Genomic DNA, 19,663 nt, shown 5'->3' with positions numbered 1-19,663 from the left:
GCTCAGCCAGGGCAGGACGTGCTCTCCACCCAGCAATGACAGCCACACAGCCACACACCCTGCGGACACCATGGCAGTACTTTTGCTTTGTTACCCAAACCCAGGCTTATAGAGAACTTACCCACGATGAGTTGATAGCTTCATTGAAGATTTGCTCCAGCTTCAGAGGGAGAGACTGTGGAGTCAAGCAGATTTGGGTTTTAATGTCACTTGGGCCGTGTACTGGCTGTGGCTCCGTTGTCCTCTCTAGGTCTGCTCTCTGCTGCGGGCCTCAGTGTCCTTATTTAGAAAATGAAGCCAATATTCAGCAATAACACAGGAGAATCCCTAGTGACTGGAGGGTACTTGATAAATGGCAGATCTTTATAATCCAAGCAGTGGGGGTTCGGAGTGTGAGAGCTGAGGGAAGACGCAGTGGAGGCCGAAGAACTAATAGGTCCTTCCACATGTCCTGTGTACCAGGCATTGTGCTGGGCTTTTGACCCATTTAGATTTCATTTGGTTATTCTTTTGGCTTCTCTGTAAGTTTGGTGGTGTCCGCATTTTACAAATGAGGAAACAAATGAAGTAATTTGCTTGAGGTTTCATACTAGGTAAAGAATGGAGCCAGTAAAAGAGCCAGACCTATTTTATTCCAAAGCCCAAGGCTTCTTTCCCAAAACATTCTGATTTCTCTTAAAGTGCCGCACAAGTGATAAGGACAAGAAGGCCTTCAGAAGTCAGAGAAATGACGACCGAGGACTAGTGGGGCAGTGGTAGTGGGGCTTCATGAAGGGCATAGGAGGGCATGGAGAAGAGCCATAGGAGAAGAGCCACCAGGGCATAGGAGAAGAGCCTGGGCTTTGCCGAGGAGGAGGCCGGTGAGTAGGAGGGGCTTCCCCTCGAGGCACTAGTGAGGGTGGCACACACACATGTGTCACTGTGAAGCTGTCTGTTTTGATCGGGCTGTTTTTAGGTGGTGAAGGTGTGAACTGGGTGAGGAGGGTCAGTTTGCAAAGGGCCTCATCTGCCAGTTTGACCAGTTTGCATCTTAACCTGCAGGCAGCAGTGCAGTGCTGAGAGGTTTAGGGGAAGGAGGAAATCAAAGCTCGGTCTGACCATGTCCAGAGACAGAGTTGGGGACGGAGAAGTGGGAGGATCCCATAGCCCGAGATTCTTGTGGTGACAAGTGAGGAGACGATGGCCTGCGGCTCTGGGGGCCCAGCGAGAGGGGTGAGCAGATGGCAGGTTTGCACACCAGGCTGGCAGGGGCACGGTGGGTGCAGGTGACAAAGGGAGAGCTCAGGGAGAGGGCCCAGAAGTCAAAGCACAGCTTTACCTGGAAACGGATAAACACAGAATATCTGGTGGAAATGTAGGTAATAGGCAGTGGCAGGACTGAGCCCAGGCAGGGATGGCCAGCTCCGTTTGGAGCGGACTGTGATGACCGATGATTCTCGTAGGAGAGAGGGAGCACGGCCTAGGTCTGCACTGCTCACTGTGGTAACTGCACGTGGCTGTTTACATTGAATTCACGTAAATAAAAATTTTAAAATCCAGGTTCTGGTGCGCTCAAGAAACACTTCAAGCATTTCAGCGTGGCCAGTGGCTACAGAAAGTTGTTGGACAGCACTGGTCTAGATCTTGGGGAGTACCTACAGACAACTAGGGGACCTGCAGGGGAAAATGGAGCAAGAGAGGACAGAGGGAGCAACTGAATTAAGAAATAATGTTGCTGGAAAAAAAGGAAAGAAAGAATGTTGCTGCCTCTCGGACAATTCTTCAAAGAAGTAGGGGACTTGGATTTGAATTTACTTTTTTTTTTCCTTGTGTGAGGTCATGTTTGAGAAAAAAGCCCCAATCCCAAGTCAGTGATAGGCCTGGTTACAAGATGAGAGCCAGCCTCCTGTCTTTGTTTTGTAGATCTGGGCCTTTAGCGCGTCTGGTTTGGCTTCTAGAGCACCTTTTGGCCTTGCAGTGAGGGAGAGGCTCCAGCTCGCCATAGGAAAAGAAGATAGCAACCATATAAGGCAGATACACTGTTATCTCTGGAGGAGCCCAAGCTTAGAGAAGTTAGGAAACTTGCCCAAAGTCATAGAACTAGTGAGTAGCAGAGTAAAAAATGGAACCTGGGTCTTTGATTTCGAAGCCTGTGATAGATGTATCCAAATAAAATACACGTTGTAGCTAACTTTGAAAGTGCCTATAAGCAAAAAGCAAAAGAAGTCCTCCCATGGAGCAATGACCACTGTTGACCTTTTGGGTTCTCCCCTTCCAGACTTTGCAATGAGTGTATGAGTGTGTCTATAAAATTGACGTAAGTGGGGCGCCTGGGTGGCTAAGTGGTTGAGCATCTGCCTTTGGCTCAGGGCGTGATCCTGAGGTCCTGGGATCGAGCCCCCTGTCGGGCTCCCTATGGGGAAACTGCTTCTCCCTCTGCCTGTGTGTCTCTGCCTCTTTCTCTGTCTCTCATGAATAAATCAATAAATAAAAATATTTTTTAAAAAAGTACGTAGGTGTATTTATAAATATGCTATATATGTACCCAGACACGCGCTATAGTCCTTTCTGATATGTCACTGTGTCAGGCCATGCCCTTAACTGTCATCATCTTTTTTTTTTTTTTTAAAGATTTTATTTATTTATTCATGAGAGACACAGAGAGAAAGAGAGGCAGATACATAGGCAGAAGGAGAAGTAGGCTCCTCGCAGGGAGCCCGATGTGGGACTCGATCCTGAGTCTCTGGGGTCACGCTCTGGGCTGAAGGCGGTGCTAAACCGCTGAGCCTCCCGGGCTGCCCAACTGTCATCTTCAATTCCTCATCAGCAATTCTGAAGTCCTAAAAGCTCTGAAGACTGAAAAAAAATTTTTTTTTGTAAATTTGGCCCAAGCTCAGTTTGGCAGTAAGACTCACTTGAACTGACATGAGGCTATTTACAGGCTTTATTTATCCCACCACATATTACTACTCCTGTGGAAATATTAAAGTATTTGATTCCTTGGTGTCGCCTCAGACTCTGCTGGGGTGTTGTATTATAGACAGCATAGGTAAGCTTTCTGAAATCCCCCCTGCCCCCCAATTCTGAATTCCAAAGTACACTTGGCCTCAAGGTTTCAGATCAGGAATTGCTGGATCTGTCTTAGGCTCTCCTGCTGCTTAGGCTAAGGAAGGAGTCTCCTGGGGCAGTGTTGTCTATTTAGTCAGGCATGGGACAGGGGTTTTGCTTCTGTAAGCTGTACAGTGCAGTGCACAGAATTTGCAAGAAGCGCAAAACACTTGTGCAGTTCTAGACATCCAGACCAAGCTGTTGTATGGTTGACCAGCTTACGAGGTAGGCTCTTACAGGGACATAGTTTCACTTGCAGGTGTGAAAGGCCATCTAGAAAGCGCCCAGCAATGACACTGAGCCTGATCTCTGCCCTGTGGTTGTTTGTTCAGTGTGTGTCTACTGGCTGTCTGATGTGTTGTGTAAATTGCGGTAAGTGGAGGGCCACAGAGAAAAAAAAGCATCAGCCCCTGCTCCCAAGAAGCTTGCAGTCTAGCTAAAGAAGGAAGACAAAAAAAGAGTTAAACACAGTTACGGTTCCCGTATGATAAATGCCTTGACAGAGGCAAGCCCTGTCAAAGAGGGCTTTGAAAAGAGGGCCCCAGGAGACCTTTTAAAGGAGGTGAATCCTGAGCGGAGTCTGCAGGGATGACGGCAGTTCACCACATGAAGGTGGGATTGAGGGGTGCTTAGGGTCAGAGTGTGTGGGGCGGTGAGGAGGCCGCATCTAAAGAGAGAAATCGTTTTTGCTGTGGGTCAGAGGGGAGGCGAGAGATGGGGCTGGGAAGGGAGTCTGGGCTAATTATCCAGGTCCTTGTGTGTGATACTCAGGTTTGGGGCAGGTTCTTTCATGGGTTGATAGAAGCTATCGTGGGATTTGAAGCTCAGGAATGACGTGCTCAGATTTGTGTTTCCTTCTAGATGGTGGCAGAAGGGCCTGGAGGGGAAGATCAGGGAGGCAGGGAGATCACGAAATGTGCTTTCCAGAAATAGAGCCTAACCTCAGGCAAGGCAGTGGGGACAGGGAAGAGGGTTAGGGTGAAAGCATGTAGGAGAGAGGATTTATAGGACTTAGTGGACGAACATGGGAATAAAGGGAAAACCCAGATGTTACCTGTTAGCTTGGGTGATGAAGGAATGTGGGTCTGAGGCTGGCAAAGGGGAGAGCGGGATCAGGGAAGCAGGAGAGGAGGAAGGACAGGAAGCTGTGGTCAGGACGAAACCATGGGGTGATGGTAAATTTGGTAAAGAGCTGTTGGCAGCCAGCTTCCGTGCTACATTCAGGGGAGAAGAGATTCCGAGAAGACTGCCCTGTGGCTGGAAATCCCCTACGTCATACCTTAAAGTTTCCATGCCCAGAGCAAGGAATGAAGATGTTCTAGTCCCGGCTGGACTGGGTCCTGAGGCAGAAGAGACGTGGCAATGTGGGTCTGCAGGGCGGTTTTCCCATCCACTTGAGGACAGAAGCTGAGTCCACAGGGACAGACACCTGTCCCCAGGAGACATCCTTTTGGTCTGGCTGTTAGTAGGAACTGCCCCCCCCCCCCCGCCCCGCTCCCCACCAAGCAAAATCCTTAGCACTGATGCAGGGATGGAGCTCTGGTCCTTAGTCCTTAATTTGCCTTTGCTCGTCGTAAAGCCCATGAGATATTTATACTGAAGTCTCTACTTTGAAGATGAAGAAACTAAGACCCAAAGGGAAGAGGAGCATGTCATATAGGATAATGGTGCCACTAGGCTTCAGTATAAGTCTCCTGATACTTGCACGCATTTAGCACGTCGAGTACTTGCTGTAAGCCAGGTGCTGCTCTGGGTCCCTGGGAAAGAGCATGAAGACACAGGCCCTGCTGTCCAGGGCTTATGTTTCAGTGGACATAGCACCCGGGAGCTGAAGAATGCTTGTAAGCTATGATATCAAATGATATCAGTACTAAGAGGAAAAATATAACAAGATTATGGTTCCCAGATTGTGTGCTGTGGCTCCCCAGGGCCGTGCAAGGAATTCACAGGGGCACTCTGGGACATTTAAAAGCTTGAAATACGGAAACACTTTGCCACCTGCCGAACCCAACTTCTCAGTCGAGGTAGTTCACTGTTTCCACATTAGATGGTGCTGCATTCCTTTTGAGGACATGGTATCTTTGTGAAGATAAGTTCTGGGTTTTGGGTGGTGGTTGTGATCAAAAAACAAGTACCATGCAAAAACTAATGTGGCACTTTTTTTTTTAAGGTTTTATGTATTTATTTGACAGAGAGAGAGCCCATAAATAGGCAGAGCTGCAGGCAGAGGGAGAGGGAGAAGCAGGCTCCCTACTGATGAGGGAACCTGATGCTGGGCTCGATCCCAGGACCCTGGGATCATGACCCAAACCCGAGGCAGATGCTTAACCGACTGAGCCACCCAGGTTATCTGAGTGTGGCACATTTTACGTGGTGTCCTGTAGGATTCCAAGGTTTGAGGGGGTGTGCAGTACCCAACAGGCACACACATCTCATTTAGTCGGTAATGATAGTTATTTAAAATTAAATAGAAATAGTATTTTCCCCTTCTGTTTATGTGTATACCTTTTCAAACTGCTACTTAAGTCGGTAGGACTTATTTACTTCAGATTTATTTTGGTCCTAACTAGGTGGACAGCACTGGTGGGTATTTCCATGGGCCTAGAGGCTCTTTGACAAAAGTCACTGAGACAGTAAGGATGCTGTGAACAGAGGAATTTAGAAAGCTCTTGATGGAGTGAGGGGATAGACTGATGTGGGGTGATGGGGAGCTGTTTAGATAGGGTGTCAGAGCCTCTGATGTCTGAGCCGAGGCCTGAATGACGTGGAGTGAGTAATGTGGAGACCTGAAGGAAGGGTGTTCCAGGAGAGGGGCCAGCAAGAGTGAAGTCCTTGAGTTGGGAATGAGCTTGACATGCTCCAGGAAGAGCAGAAAAGGAAGTGTGGCCAGAGCAGACCGAGGTAGAGGATTGACAGGAGCATGTAAGTGTGGAAGTCCAGAACAGTTGGAAAGCTGGTGTTGTGATCCGGTGAGAAATTCCAGGTGTATTTCTGAAGGTAGGCCTTGGCTGAATTGCTGATAAATTAGGTGTGGGTGTAAGCGGGAGAAAGAGGAGTCACAAGTGAGTCTCAGGTTTCTATCCTGAGCAGCTGGTCCAGTGGTGGTGCTATTTACTGAGTTGAAGAAGCCTAAGCGGGGGAAGCAGCATATAGGAATCTGGAGCTCAGGTGAAAGGTTGGAGCATGGGGATTGGGATTAGTCAGCATGGGGTAGGTGGTTTTTAAAACTGTGAGAGCAAGTGAGATCACCTAGCTGGGAAAGAGTGTAGTGGAGAAGCAGCCTAGTGCCAGGCCTTGGCCCAGACTCATTCCTGGGGGTGGGGCATGGGGTGCATGGAGATAAAAAGGAGCCTTCAAGAACTAAGGGAAGCGTTTACAGGGGAAGAGCGTGGTGTCTATAAATCAAGTGTTGCTGAAGAGGTTGGAGTGGACTAAGCTGAAAACTGGGAACTGACTGCTGCATTTGGCAACATGAAGGTGGTCGGTATCCTTAACACACAGCAGTTGGAGTAGAATAATGGGGAGTTAGGCTCCTTGTCTTTGGAAATTTGAAATTTGGAAATTTGTCTATTCCATTTTTTTATTCAGTTATTTATAGCTGTATGGATGGATATTTCTTTCTTTCTTTTATTTATTTTTTTTAATTTTTTTAATTTTTTTTTTTTTTTTTTTTTTATGATAGTCACAGAGAGAGAGAGAGACAGAGACACAGGCAGAGGGAGAAGCAGGCTCCATGCACCGGGAGCCCGACGTGGGATTCGATCCCGGGTCTCCAGGATCGCGCCCTGGGCCAAAGGCAGGCGCCAAACCGCTGCGCCACCCAGGGATCCCTCTTTCTTTCTTTTAAAGATTTTATTTATTTGTTCGTGAGAGACACAGAGAGAGCAAGAGGCAGAGATACAGGCAGAGGGAGAAGCAGGTTCCATGCAGGGAGCCCAATGCGGGACTTGATCCCAGGACCCCGGGATCACGACCTGAGCCCAAGGCAGGCGCTAAACCACTGAGCCACCCAGGGATCCTCAAGGATATTTCTTTTATATATATTTTCTTTCTTTCTTTTTTTTTTTTCCTTTTTTTTTTTTTTTCTCTTTTATATTTTGAATTCTTTTTTTTTTTTTTTTTTTTAATTTTTTTTTATTTATTTATGATAGTCACAGAGAGATAGAGAGAGAGGCAGAGACACAGGCAGAGGGAGAAGCAGGCTCCATGCACCGGGAGCCCGACGTGGGATTCGATCCCGGGTCTCCAGGATCGCGCCCTGGGCCAAAGGCAGGCGCCAAACCGCTGCGCCACCCAGGGATCCCTATATTTTGAATTCTAATCCACTATTGCTTTATTTCTTTGCAGAAATTGTTACCGCTGTACCCATTGGAGCCTTTTTGGTTGGCTCCTGTGTCCATATGATGTACCCCATCATTGTATTTTTATTTTGGGAGATTTTTTTTTTTTTAGTACTTGTTTTCTGGCACTAGAAAATATTCTATCTTCTATATTTCCTACCCCAGTCCTAAAATAACCATATCTCAAGGAGCCCTGGTTCTTTTTATTGGAGAATGGTATTGGAAACCAAGATTGGGCATTAATGAGTGGTCCTTGCTACTGGTGTGTCCTTGCTTCTAGGCCCTGTTAGCCTATGGAGCAAGGAGATGTAAGTGTGTCTACTTAAATGTGTGTATCTCTATATTTCTCTATGTAACTGTATGTATCCATATTAAGTAAACATGAACTCATGCTGATATCTCCAACTCTAATCCATTACCACATGGATCATCCTAGCCTCTTCCCCTTGTTTATCTGGAATCTCCCATTCCAACAATGAGAAACCTGGCCCCTACAATCCACTATCCATTTTCTTGAAGTGTTAAATTCCAGGATCCCTGAATAGCAGCTTCAGATTTGTTAATCCACATCCCTGTGCTAAGCAGTATTATCAGCTAGAGTATAGTGCTTGCGTACAGTTCATTTTGCCTTTAATCTTACAGATTCCATGCATTTTCAAATTTCCTTAGGTCAGCACCTTTTTCTTCTATTCCCCCTCAGTGAGGCTGTTTCATACATTTGTAATATAGTTAGATTCTTTTGTCATTTTCTGGATTTCACTGCAGGATCCCCTGACCCCCAAAATGATTTTTTTTTTATTTGCATGCCTTGCTCTGGGCTATAAAGTTCTATGGGTTTTGAAGCCTATAGATAGTGTCATGTATCCACCACTACAGCTTCTCACCGAATAGTTTCACTGCCCTAGTAAGTCCCCTGTGTTTCACTTAACTTAATCCTTACCCACCCACTGGACACCTGGCAACCACTGGTCCGTTTACCATCTCTAGAGTTTTGCTTCAACCATAATGTTATATATTCCGAATCCTACAGCATGGAGCCTTTTCACAATGACTTCTTTTACTTAGCAATATGTATTGTTGCTTTCAGTTTTTAATGAGTATTAATAAAGCTGCTGTAGGGGCGCCTAGGTTAGCTGAGTCTGTTAAGCATCTGACTTTAGCTCAGGTCATGATCTCAGGTCCTGGGATCAAGCCCCACATCGGGCTCTGTGCTCAGTTGGGAACCTGCTTGTCCCTCTACCTCTCCTCCTGCTTGTGCTTTTTTTTTTTTTTTTTTTAAGATTTTATTTATTCATGAGAAACACAGAGAGGGGAGAGAGAGAGAGAGGCAGAGACACAAGCAGAGGGAGAAGCAGGCTCATGCAGGGAGCCCGACGTGGGACTCAATCCCGGGTCTCCAGGATCACGCCCTGAGCTGAAGGCGGCACTAAACCGCTGAGCCACCTGGGCTGCCCTCTCTCTGTCTTTCTGTCTTTTTCTTTTTCTCGCAAATGAATAAATCTTTTTATAAAAAGATTTATTAATCTTCAGATTAATAGAGTTATGTGCAGGTTTTTATATGGATATAAAATTTCAAATCAATAAATATCTAGGAATGTGATTGCTGGATCATATATGGTAAGCTTATGCTTTAAGCTTCATAAGAAACTACCAAACTGTTTGCAGTTTGGTATCTGTACCATTTTCCATTCTTATAATCAATGAATGAGAGTTAACTTTTGCTCCACATCCTTGCCAGCAATTGGTATTGTCGGCTTTTTGGATTTTAGCCATTCTAACAGGTGTCCCCGTATACCATTCACTAACTCAGGTATGTTGGTTCTCTAAAGCTTTAGAGTTCAGTGGGAGTAAACAAGCAATTGGGGATTTGGTTCTTAGAAAGAATTTAGCTAACCACGGAGTTGTAGAATTCTAGAAACAACCTATTCTAGTTCTGCCTTTCTTTTTTTTTTTTTTTTTAAAGATTTTATTTATTTATTCATGAGAGAGAGAGAGGCAGAGACACAGGCAGAGGGAGAAGCAGGCTCCATGCAGGGAGCCTGACATGGGACTTGATCCCGGGACTCCAGGATCACGCCCTGCCCCAAAGGCAGGCGCTAAACTGCTGAGCCACCCAGGGATCCCCCTTTTCTTTTCTTTTCTTTTCTTTTCTTTTCTTTTCTTTTCTTTTCTTTTCTTTTCTTTTCTTTCTTTTCTTTTCTTCTTTTCTTTTCTTTTTTCTTTCTTTTCTTTCTTTTTCTTTTTTCTTTTCTTCTTTCTTTCTTTCTTTCTTTCTTTCTTTCTTTCTTTCTTTCTTTCTTTAATATTTTATTTATTTATTCACAAGACACACAGAGAGAGGCAGAGACACAAGCAGAAGGAGAAACAGGCTCCATGCAGGGAGCCCGATGCAGGACTCAATCCTGGGACTCCAGGATCATGCCCTGGGCCAAAGGCAGGCTCTAAACCACTGAGCCACCCAGGGATCCTTCTTTCTTTCTTTCTTTCTTTCTTTCTTTCTTTCTTTCTTTCTTTCTTTCTTTCTTTTCTTTCTTTCTTTCTTTCTTTCTTTCTTTCTTTCTTTCTTTCTTTCTTTCTTCTTTCTTTTTCAAGATTTTATTTATTCATGAGAGACACACAGAGAGAGGCGGAGACACAGGCAGAGAGAGAAGCAGGCTCCATGCAGGCAGCCCGACGTGGGACTCAATCCCAAGACCCCAAGATCATGCTCTGGACTGAAGGCAGACGCTCAACCATTGAGCCACCCAGGCGTTCCTAGTTCTGACTTTCTTATTTCTGTTGTATGCTGAAGACAATGGAAAGATGACCTGCAACATTTCAAAAGAATGTTAACAGGCTTGAGCTTAGATGTTACATATTTATATGTGACACATAAGGAATCGGTGTTCATTCAGTATTTTCTGCTGAATTTTTGAGTGATTGAACTGCTTATCATGTGCTGGCTGGTGTGCTGGATGTTGGGGGTGCAGTGATGAATAAATCAGACATAGTCTTGCCCTCAGTAAGCTTAGAGTCTAACTGGGGGACAAGCATTACAATACACAGCAATTGAGACTATAATAAGAGACGTACAGGGAGCTGTGGGAACACCAGTGGTAGGGCGTCTAACCTGATCTGGGGGGAGTTAGAGAAGGCATTTTGGAAGAAGTGACCTCTGAGATGGTCTACAGCAGGGCTTGGCTAAGTACAGTCAGTCCATGGGCCAAATCCAGCTCACTGCCTGCTTTTATAGCCTGTGAGCTAAGAATAGTTTTTATAGTTTTAAATGTTTGAAAAGAATTAAAAGAGATTCATATTTTGTGACATGTAAAAATGTTGTAATCTTCAGATTTCAATGTCCATAAATAAAGTTTTACTGGAACACAGCCACACTCATGGCTCCTTTGACACTATGACAGTGGAGTCAAATTGCTGTGATGGAGACTGTATGGCCTGCACAGCCTCTGACATTATTGCTTTGGCCCTTTGCAGAAAGGTTTGCTGACCCCTGGCCCTGGGATGGGGAGGAGTTAGCCCTGTAAAGCAAAATGAAAAAGGAGGAAGTGAGTTTCTGATGGGATCACAGTATAGCTTCAGTAACTTTAATATACTTACTATGGCATTTAAGGGAGTGGGGAGACAGAGGCCTGTGGTGAGAGTTGCTGTTGGACACGTGGGGTGGACTGGAGGGAGACTTGACAGCCATACCAGGAGGTTTGGGTTTATTCAATGGGAAGCTTTCGAAAGGTTTTAAGTGATGGGATTAGCGTTCCTTTTTCAAAAAATCCTCCAGCCATAGTGTAGAAATTGGGTCAGAGATGGTGGGGTCAGAAGATTTTTTTTTTAAATTTTTTATTTATTTATGATAGTCACAGAGCGAGAGAGAGAGAGAGGCAGAGACATAGGCAGAGGGAGAAGCAGGCTCCATGCACCGGGAGCCCGACGTGGGTTTCGATCCCGGGTCTCCAGGATCGCGCCCTGGGCCAAAGGCAGGCGCCAAACCGCTGCGCCACCCAGGGATCCCGGGTCAGAAGATTAATTCTGAAAGGAGGCCAGGTGATTAGTTCAGGTTTTCCAAGTCATTCCAAGGAGACGTTGGTAACGTGGGCTAGTAGGGTCACACTGGATGGGATATACTGACTTAAGAGGCATTCAGGAATCAAAATTGAAAGGCCTTGGGTGATTGGTTGGAGGTATCGAAATGAAATTATTTTCATGTATCAGATTAGCGTGTGTGTGTGTTTTCTGGTTTCTGTGAATGCATGGTTGAAAAATCCATGTTTAGTAATAGTCTTCAGGGCAGAATTCTTTCGTGATGGCTCATGCCTCCAGTGCTCCCCGTAATGCGTACATTGAAGCAGCCCCTTTCCATGGCCTCTCCATGCTGTTTTCCGTGGACAAGAGATTTGGCTTTCAAGCAGCAGAGACGCTATTGGCAGATTAATTTTCCTTTCCAGGTTTATCTTGGTTTCACAACTGTCCCGAAGTATTTATTTATTTGAAAGTCCTTGGTCTGCTGTTTGGTTTTTGAGGCGATTTGTTGACCATGACAAGCGCTTCCCATTCTCTAGAGCACTTATACCCTTTCCAGCGTCAGATCTCTGACCCCTGCCTCTTTCTTTCCTCCTTGAACATGAAGTGCCACTTGGAGTAAATGGGAATGAGATCCCTATCTTATATTTCATAATATGCTGTGTGGCTTCCAAAGTGCTTTACTCACATATCAACTATTTGATCCCTGCAATAAACCTGTGAGAAGGGCAAGATAGGGCAAGTCACCAAGATGGAGAGAGGTTGGATGACTCATCTGGCGTCAGAAGGTCAATAAATAGTAGAGCTGGTGATGGAACTTAGGTCTGCAGATTGCATAGTTTTATTCTTTCTGCAGTGCACTCTGTCTTTAAGGAAAGGGAATCGATCAGCTGGGATGGTTGGGTTTTCAGAAGTAAAGACCTCTGGATGATCGCTTCTCGGCCTTTTGGCTAAGATCAAGTGTAGACCTCTGGATGAAATGCTTGTTTTTTTCTGCCCTCTCTCAGTGCTCTGGGAGCTTCACCCACACACCACCATCAGCCTTTCCTATGCTTTCAAGCACGATGTGCACAACCAGTGATTCCCAGACAACTGGAGAAGCTGTGGTCTGTATGTTAAAGTCTTTGTAAGCATGTTTTCATTCCTTTCCCCTCCCCTTAGGTGTTTCTGACTTTGATGATTCCAGATCGGATAAGAAAGGCCTGCTTGGGGACCCTGCCAGCTCTTGGGGTCAGGATACACCAGACAGTTTGTTCACAAGGTAATGCAGCCCTCCCTTCATTTGTACTTCTTAGGGCTGAAGTTTTCTTCAGTATAGAGCTGAGACCATTACTGTGCATGATGTAAGTTGCCCCAGGGTAGGTGGTACAAGAAATGTTGGACACTTACTGAGCATTTGCTGTGTGTTCCAGGTACCATGATCTTACCTGGATAATCTCTCTCTCTTTTTTTTTTTAATATTTTATTTTTTTATTCATGAGACACACACACAGAGGCAGAGACACAGGCAGAGAGAGAAACAGGCTCCACGCAGTGAGCCCGATGTGGGACTTGAGCTCGATGTGGGACTTGATCCCGGGACCCCAGGACCACACCCTGGGCTGAAGGCAGGCACTAAACCACTGAGCCATCCAGGGATCCCCCAGAATTATCTTATTTTAACCTAAGAGATGGGTACCATTACCTTCTCTGGTTTATAGCTACAGAAACAGATAAAGAAGAGACTTTATATGATTTACCCAAGATCCAGAACTAACAAGTAGCCCATTTAGGATTTGAAACTGGCAGTCTGACTCTACCTTAGAAATGTAGATTAGAAACATTTTTATTTCTCCCTCCCATTCTTTTAGGAGCTTCCTAACTCTGAAGATAACTTCTTTTTTGTTTTTATTTACTCCCATCCCCCACATGCTATTATATTTAGTCTGTACACCAGTGCCCCCTACTGCTCATAGCCAGAATCATCTGGTCAAGACAAAAACTTGCTTGTTTGTGTCAATATTTTAATTATGCACTTAAGCAGCAAGGAACAAGCCCTGAACTTTAAATGTAACTAGATCTATGGCTCTCAGTTCCCTTCAGCCTTCTTGGTAGACTTAGATACATGTTTACATAGTTGTAATTAGTATGTGCTTGATGATATACTATCAGATACTTATGTGGTCTTTATTCAGTGCCAGAAGTTGTTGCAAGTGCTTTATATATCTTAATTCATTAAGTAACCTTCAACAAAAGTTTCTTGCACTATTATTAAGATTCTGTTATATAACTGTGTGAAATTTTAAATTTTGTTTAAATTTAAATGTTGGCATTTGAATAATTTTTAATTTGACGATTAAAACTACACAAATAATAATGAAATACAAATTTTCATTGCTCTTCTTTTATTTCAGATTACTCCTATGGAATAGAGATATAGTAGAGTTGTCAATTCAAAGGATCTGGGTAGTTTATAGTCTCGATACATGAGGCAGTAGAGTCTGAAAAGAGTATTGTCAAATCTATTCTAATCCATACTCTGCCACCATCCAACTGGGTGGATCATTGATGATGTTTGGTCTCATTTTTCTTATTTGGAAAAGGAAGGGATTAGGTCAGAATGTGAGGGTCCCCTCTGATCTGAGATCTCTATCAGAAAAATCTCTGGACCAATGTGCTATACAATCAACAACACAGAAGTTTACTTAATTGCACAAAGAAATAGTGTTTTTTTTTAGTAAATACATTTGACTTTGGCCTCCGTTAGTCTTCTGTGACTCAGACACTTCTGTTTGGAAACTTCCAGCTTCATGCTCATGTATTTTGTCATGGGGGACTCATCAGAAGATGATAAATTTGTATCTGTTTGTTTTTCTAGACAGAATAAATCCAAGTCTGAAATCACCGACATGGTTCGCTCCTCCACTATCACAGTAACAGACAAGGCACATATTTTATCCATGCAGAAGTTCGGGCTGCGAGATACAATCGTGAAATCACGTCTAGTGCAGGAAGAAGAGGATTATACGTATATCCAGAACTTCAGGTAGCTAACTGGGCAGACTGTTTTCAAAGCAAAATGATTGTTCAGCTCTCTGAAATATAAGCACTCCCCCTGCATACCCTGGATTTGGAAGCAAATCCTTCTATAGAATCTCTCCTGTCATTCTCTAAATGATCCTTTCATTTCACTTCTTCATGAGCAGCTATTTATTCTGTGCGTTTGCAGGCCAGGCACAGGGGTAGGCATGATATAGTGAGAGTCATACAACTTGCAAATAGTTACAGCAACATCTGAAGAGATATATGGGACAGGAGAAGGAATGATATCCTGGAATTTGTGTATCTCTTGGTCATTCTGGGTCTCTGAAGAAAGTCATTTAAACTGAAGCTAGTGCAATGAAGTTAGTGTTTGGTAATCTTTCCAGACAAGATTACTGGAAGTTAAATGAATAGATGCTACAGGATTCTTCTAGAATCCTTCAATTTTTAAATTATTTTTTAAATTATTTAATTAAATTTTTAATTAAAAAAATTTTTTTAAGAGTTTATTTGACACAGAGAGAGTGAGAACAAGCAGGGAGAGCTGCAGGCAGAGGGAGAGAGAGAGAGAGAGAAGCAGGTTCCCCGCTCCCTGGGATCCTGACCTGAGCCGAAGACAGACGCTTAACTGACTGAGCCACCCTGGGACCCCCGGCTAGGTCTTTTTAAATCAGTGACAAAAAATGACATTGCTTTCAGGTATATAAATAGTCAGTTATGGTGAACACTGCTTTTGCTTTGCTTCCGAAGATAATTACTAAGGTACTTCCTATATTTTTCTTTCATTTCCCTAGCACACACAGGGTAAGGAATCATTTTTGGGTGATGGCTCTGTAATGGCTGTCAAAGCTAAGTGGGAATGTTCACAGTAGGCATATGGTGTCTGAAGTTATCACAAAAGCAACAGATATCATGGCAGACTGCAAGTCACCCTTTGGTGCCACAGTCCTCAGTTGAGGCCAGGTGTGACATTTCTTACGTCTTAAAATTCTGCTGCAGGGAGACCGAAACTGGGCAAAGTCAGCACAGGATGCTTTCTTTCCCCTGTCATCCCTGTAGTCCTCCCAAGTGACTGATCAATTCTCTTTGTTGACAGGTTTTTTGTGGGAACATACAATGTGAACGGCCAATCCCCCAAAGAAGGCCTCCAGCCCTGGTTAAGCCATGGCATCCAGGCCCCAGATGTGTACTGCGTAGGGTGAGTGCTTCTCTCCTCCGTTGCCTCTGCATCTCAGGAAAGTATAGCTGGCATGGGAAGGATAGGGACATGAATGTATCACTGAGTCTTCACAGCAGGTGAAGGAAGCGAAAACTGAGCATGTGCTTAATAACAGCTGCTTCTCTGTTTGATGCTCTTCCTCATAGTAAACAAATTTCTGGCACCATTAAAGTGATGTGCCTGGCATTTAAATGCTATTATTTCATTTTTAGTGCAACCTTCTGTTAAAATCACTACACCTTGAACTGACTTTTATCACTTAGACATTCAACATTTGTTGTGTCACAAAGCAAAAATATCTTTTGCCAGGGAAGGAAGGCTAGCTTTATTTTATTTTTTTAAATTTATGTAATTGATTTTAAAAGTTATTTATTTATTTAATTTAAAACTATTTATTTTATTTTATTTTTATTTATTTATTTTTTTTTGATATTTTATTTTTTTTTAGAGAGAGGGAGAGAACATGCACATGCATGAGCAGGGAGGGGCAGAGGGAGAGGGAGAGAGAGGACACAAGCAGGCTCCTTTCCCAACATGGAGCCTGACTTGGGGCTTGATCTCAGGATCACGATCTGAGCTGAAAACAAGAGTCGTACACTTAATCGACTGAGCCACCTAGGTGCCCCAGGAAGGCTAGATTTAAAAAATAAGTGGTAGGGGCAGCCTGGATGGCTCAGCCGTTTAGCGCCGCCTTCAGCCCAGGGCCTGATCCTGGACACCCGGGATTGAGTCCCACATCGGGCTGCCTGCATGGATCCTGCTTCTCCCTCTGCCTGTGTCTCTGCCTCTCTCTCTGTCTCTCTGTGCCTCTCATGAATAAATAAATAAAATCTTTTTAAAAAATTAAAAGTAAATAAAAAATAAGTGGCGCCTGGGTGGCTCAGTGGTTGAGCGTCTGCCTTTGGCTCGGGGGGTGATCCTGGAGTCCCAGGATCAAGTCCTGCCTCAGGCTCCCTGCATGGAGCCGGCTTCTCCCTCTACCTGTGTCTCTGCCTTTCTCTCTCTCTCTCTCTGTCTCTCAGGAATAAATAAATAACATCTTTAAAAAAAACAAAACTGACCAATGGGGCTTTTCTTATTTTTTATTTTATTTATTTTTTTAAAAGATGTCATTTATTCCTCAACCACTGAGACACCCAGGCGTCCCTGTTTTTTTCTTCCGTGCATGTTATCTTTCTACCACTGTGCTGGGCACCATGGGGAGGAGGCAGCCAAGAAGCCTGTGTGGCAAAGTGGGAAGGGCCTAGAATCTGGAATTTATATAGACCTAGGCTTGGTGCCTGGTTTGCCATTGGTCCTTGTGTGAAGTAGCGGTCCTGGGTGTAAAACGGAGACACTTGTAACTGGTTCGCAGGCTGGTTATGGAGAGGAAGTGGGGGCTGCTCAGGAGAGCGCTGGTAGTTCCTTAACATTTAGTCGCTCGGCTCCACGTATTTATTTTTCTCCCTCCTGAGTGCCCTGCAGTTTCACTGGGAAGCTAGACTTGTACACGCACCCAACCCAACCCGAAGACATGTTCTGCACATTACTCTTCTCTACTTTCTGACTGCTTGCTGCTTATTACAGGTTCCAGGAGCTCGATCTGAGCAAAGAAGCCTTCTTCTTCCATGATACCCCCAAGGAGGAAGAGTGGTTTAAAGCTGTATCAGAAGGTCTTCATCCAGACGCCAAGTATGCAAAGGTAAGAGCGGGGTCAGTGACCCTTAATTTTATGCTGCCACACAGGGAAATTCTAAGACCCGTGACCTTTATCAGAAGCCAGTTCTAATTATTTCAATTTCAAGTCCTCCAGAAGAGGTGCCTCTGGATCAGAAAGATGCAGGTCTGGGCCCTGGTGGGCTGTTGGGGTTATCACGTTGCATGTGCGCGTGGTGAGCTGCACAGGTGACTACCCTGTGTCCTACTGTGGAGAAGGAAACACACTGGCATCCTCAGCTTCAAGACCACTTCAAGACCACTTTTCCTCTGGGGTGTTTATTCCTGTTTTCGATTTCTATTTAATGCCGTGACTGGAACGTTATGGCTCTGTTGTCTAGGTGAAGCTTATCCGACTGGTGGGGATTATGCTGCTGTTGTATGTCAAACAGGAGCATGCAGCGCACATCTCCGAGGTGGAAGCTGAGACTGTGGGGACAGGAATCATGGGGAGGATGGTGAGTTTCTGGTCGGTATGCTTGATCCCTACAGTTTTGACCCTGCCTCTCAGGATACCGTGATTGCGTGAGTCCCAGAGTGAGGGTGCTGGTGTGACATGGTGAATGGTGCCCTCAAGCAAGGCCAGATTGAGTGGACTACTTAGAAGTCGTGTTTTAGTGAGCTGTTGGCTGACATAGCACATATCCCTGTGTCCACTCCACACCAAAGCCTCTAGTTGATCTGCCCATTTCACCCCTGAAATCAGTTGCAGAAACTGTTGGGAAACCAAGATAAAGAAAGAATGCTGACAATAATAGGTTTGTAATTTCCTCTTCTTGAGGCTCCTACAGTCCTGCTTTTGGGTCTGACTGCAAGAACTTAGCCTCCTGTGCAAAAGGGCAAGCATGTGGTTTGCCTGTGATTTAGGGAAAAGTGGACTCGGCTTCGCCACTGACTGGCTAGTCACTCTGCTTTCTTGGATTTGTTTTCTTACCTGTTAAAATACAGACAGTAGGGGCGCCTGGCTGGCTCAGTCCGTTAAGCAGCTGAGCGTCCCACTCTTGATTTCGGCTCAGGTTATGATCTCAGGGAGGTGAGATCCAACCCTGCGTCGGGCTCCACGCTCAGTGGGGAATCTGCCAGAATTTGTCTCTCTCCCTCTCTAAAAAAAAAAAAAATTCAAAAATAAAATAAAATACAGACAATAACACTGCCTCCCTTAGCAGTCAGGATTACTTTGAAGAGAAAACATGTTGAAAGTGTGCAGATTTAAATGACTGACCCATTGAAGTGGTGAATTGGATACTCTTGGGCTCTTTTCCATAGGGTAACAAAGGAGGAGTGGCCATCAGGTTCCAGTTCCACAACACCAGCATCTGCGTTGTGAACTCTCACTTGGCAGCCCACACGGAGGAGTATGAGAGGAGGAACCAGGACTATAAAGACATTTGTTCTCGAATGCAGTTTTGTCAGGTTGACCCAAGCCTTCCCCCTCTCACCATCAGCAAGCATGAGTGAGTCTGGGCCTGGAGCCCGAGCAGTTGGCTGTTCTTGCCATGCAGATTGGGGCCTCTCTGCTTTGTCAGGGAGGTGACTGGAGGAGGCCTCCCGCTGCCGGAGTGGGAACTCTAGCCCACCCTCGCTTACACGCCGATAGGACGTCCTGTGGAAACGTTCCGTTTCCTAACTTAACCATCAGGCAGCCCTCTAGAGTCTCTCTCACACATCATTTGCCTCCAGAAAACGTATAACATTTATTTTTAATGTGGGCCCATCTTGATAAAACATCATAAGGAAAGCAACCAAAGAGCGAGCTTCTCAAGTCCAGGCTTTAGAACTATGTTTTAGGATATTACATGTCTGTTCTTTCCAGAAACATATCACTGAGGTCCGGACAGAGTAGTCTCCCCTCACTTAGTCTTTTGTACCTCTTGATTCAGCGTCACAAAGCCGGAATTACAGCTGCTTGGAGCATCTTGTGCTAATATCTGTTTTCTTTGTTTCATTTATCTCTAAAACGTTCAGTATGTCTCAATTCAAGGCATATTAGAATTTCAGACTTCACGATAACACTTGAAGCTTGTGCCACCTCTTTTAGAAAAAGGAAGAAGCCCCTGAGGCCATGGTGTCTGCCAGGGAGTACACAGATGCAAGCCCTCATCCCGCCTGCTGTGGTGGTGGAACTGTCTTGAGCTCGCTGGTGCTCTGGAAGCTGACAGGATGGCTTTCCTTCTCCAGGGAACTTAGCAGGGAGTGTGTCCTCCGTTCTTCTGAACCTCCAGCATCCTAGTTGGGGAGGTTGCCGCTTGCACGTCAGCTTGTCCGCTTTTAGCTTGTGGATGCATTTATT

General features: G+C 45.0%; 1 protein-coding gene across 1 annotated transcript in view; it reads left to right on the top strand.

Annotated features, from left to right (window-relative positions):
• INPP5B (inositol polyphosphate-5-phosphatase B) overlaps window positions 1–19,663 on the top strand; it is a 51,528-nt gene that overhangs the window by 17,870 nt on the left and 13,995 nt on the right. Inside the window, 6 exon segments of the mRNA XM_041738507.1 lie at window positions 12,600–12,699; window positions 14,296–14,463; window positions 15,556–15,657; window positions 17,245–17,359; window positions 17,715–17,831; window positions 18,640–18,827. Of these exon segments, the coding sequence (XP_041594441.1) occupies window positions 12,600–12,699; window positions 14,296–14,463; window positions 15,556–15,657; window positions 17,245–17,359; window positions 17,715–17,831; window positions 18,640–18,827 (790 nt within the window).

This window comes from Vulpes lagopus, chromosome 23 (genome assembly GCF_018345385.1).
Source record: "Vulpes lagopus strain Blue_001 chromosome 23, ASM1834538v1, whole genome shotgun sequence".
Lineage (NCBI taxonomy): Eukaryota > Metazoa > Chordata > Mammalia > Carnivora > Canidae > Vulpes > Vulpes lagopus.
Note: the sequence above shows the minus strand (reverse complement) of the source record. Positions and strands in the feature narration are given on the sequence as shown.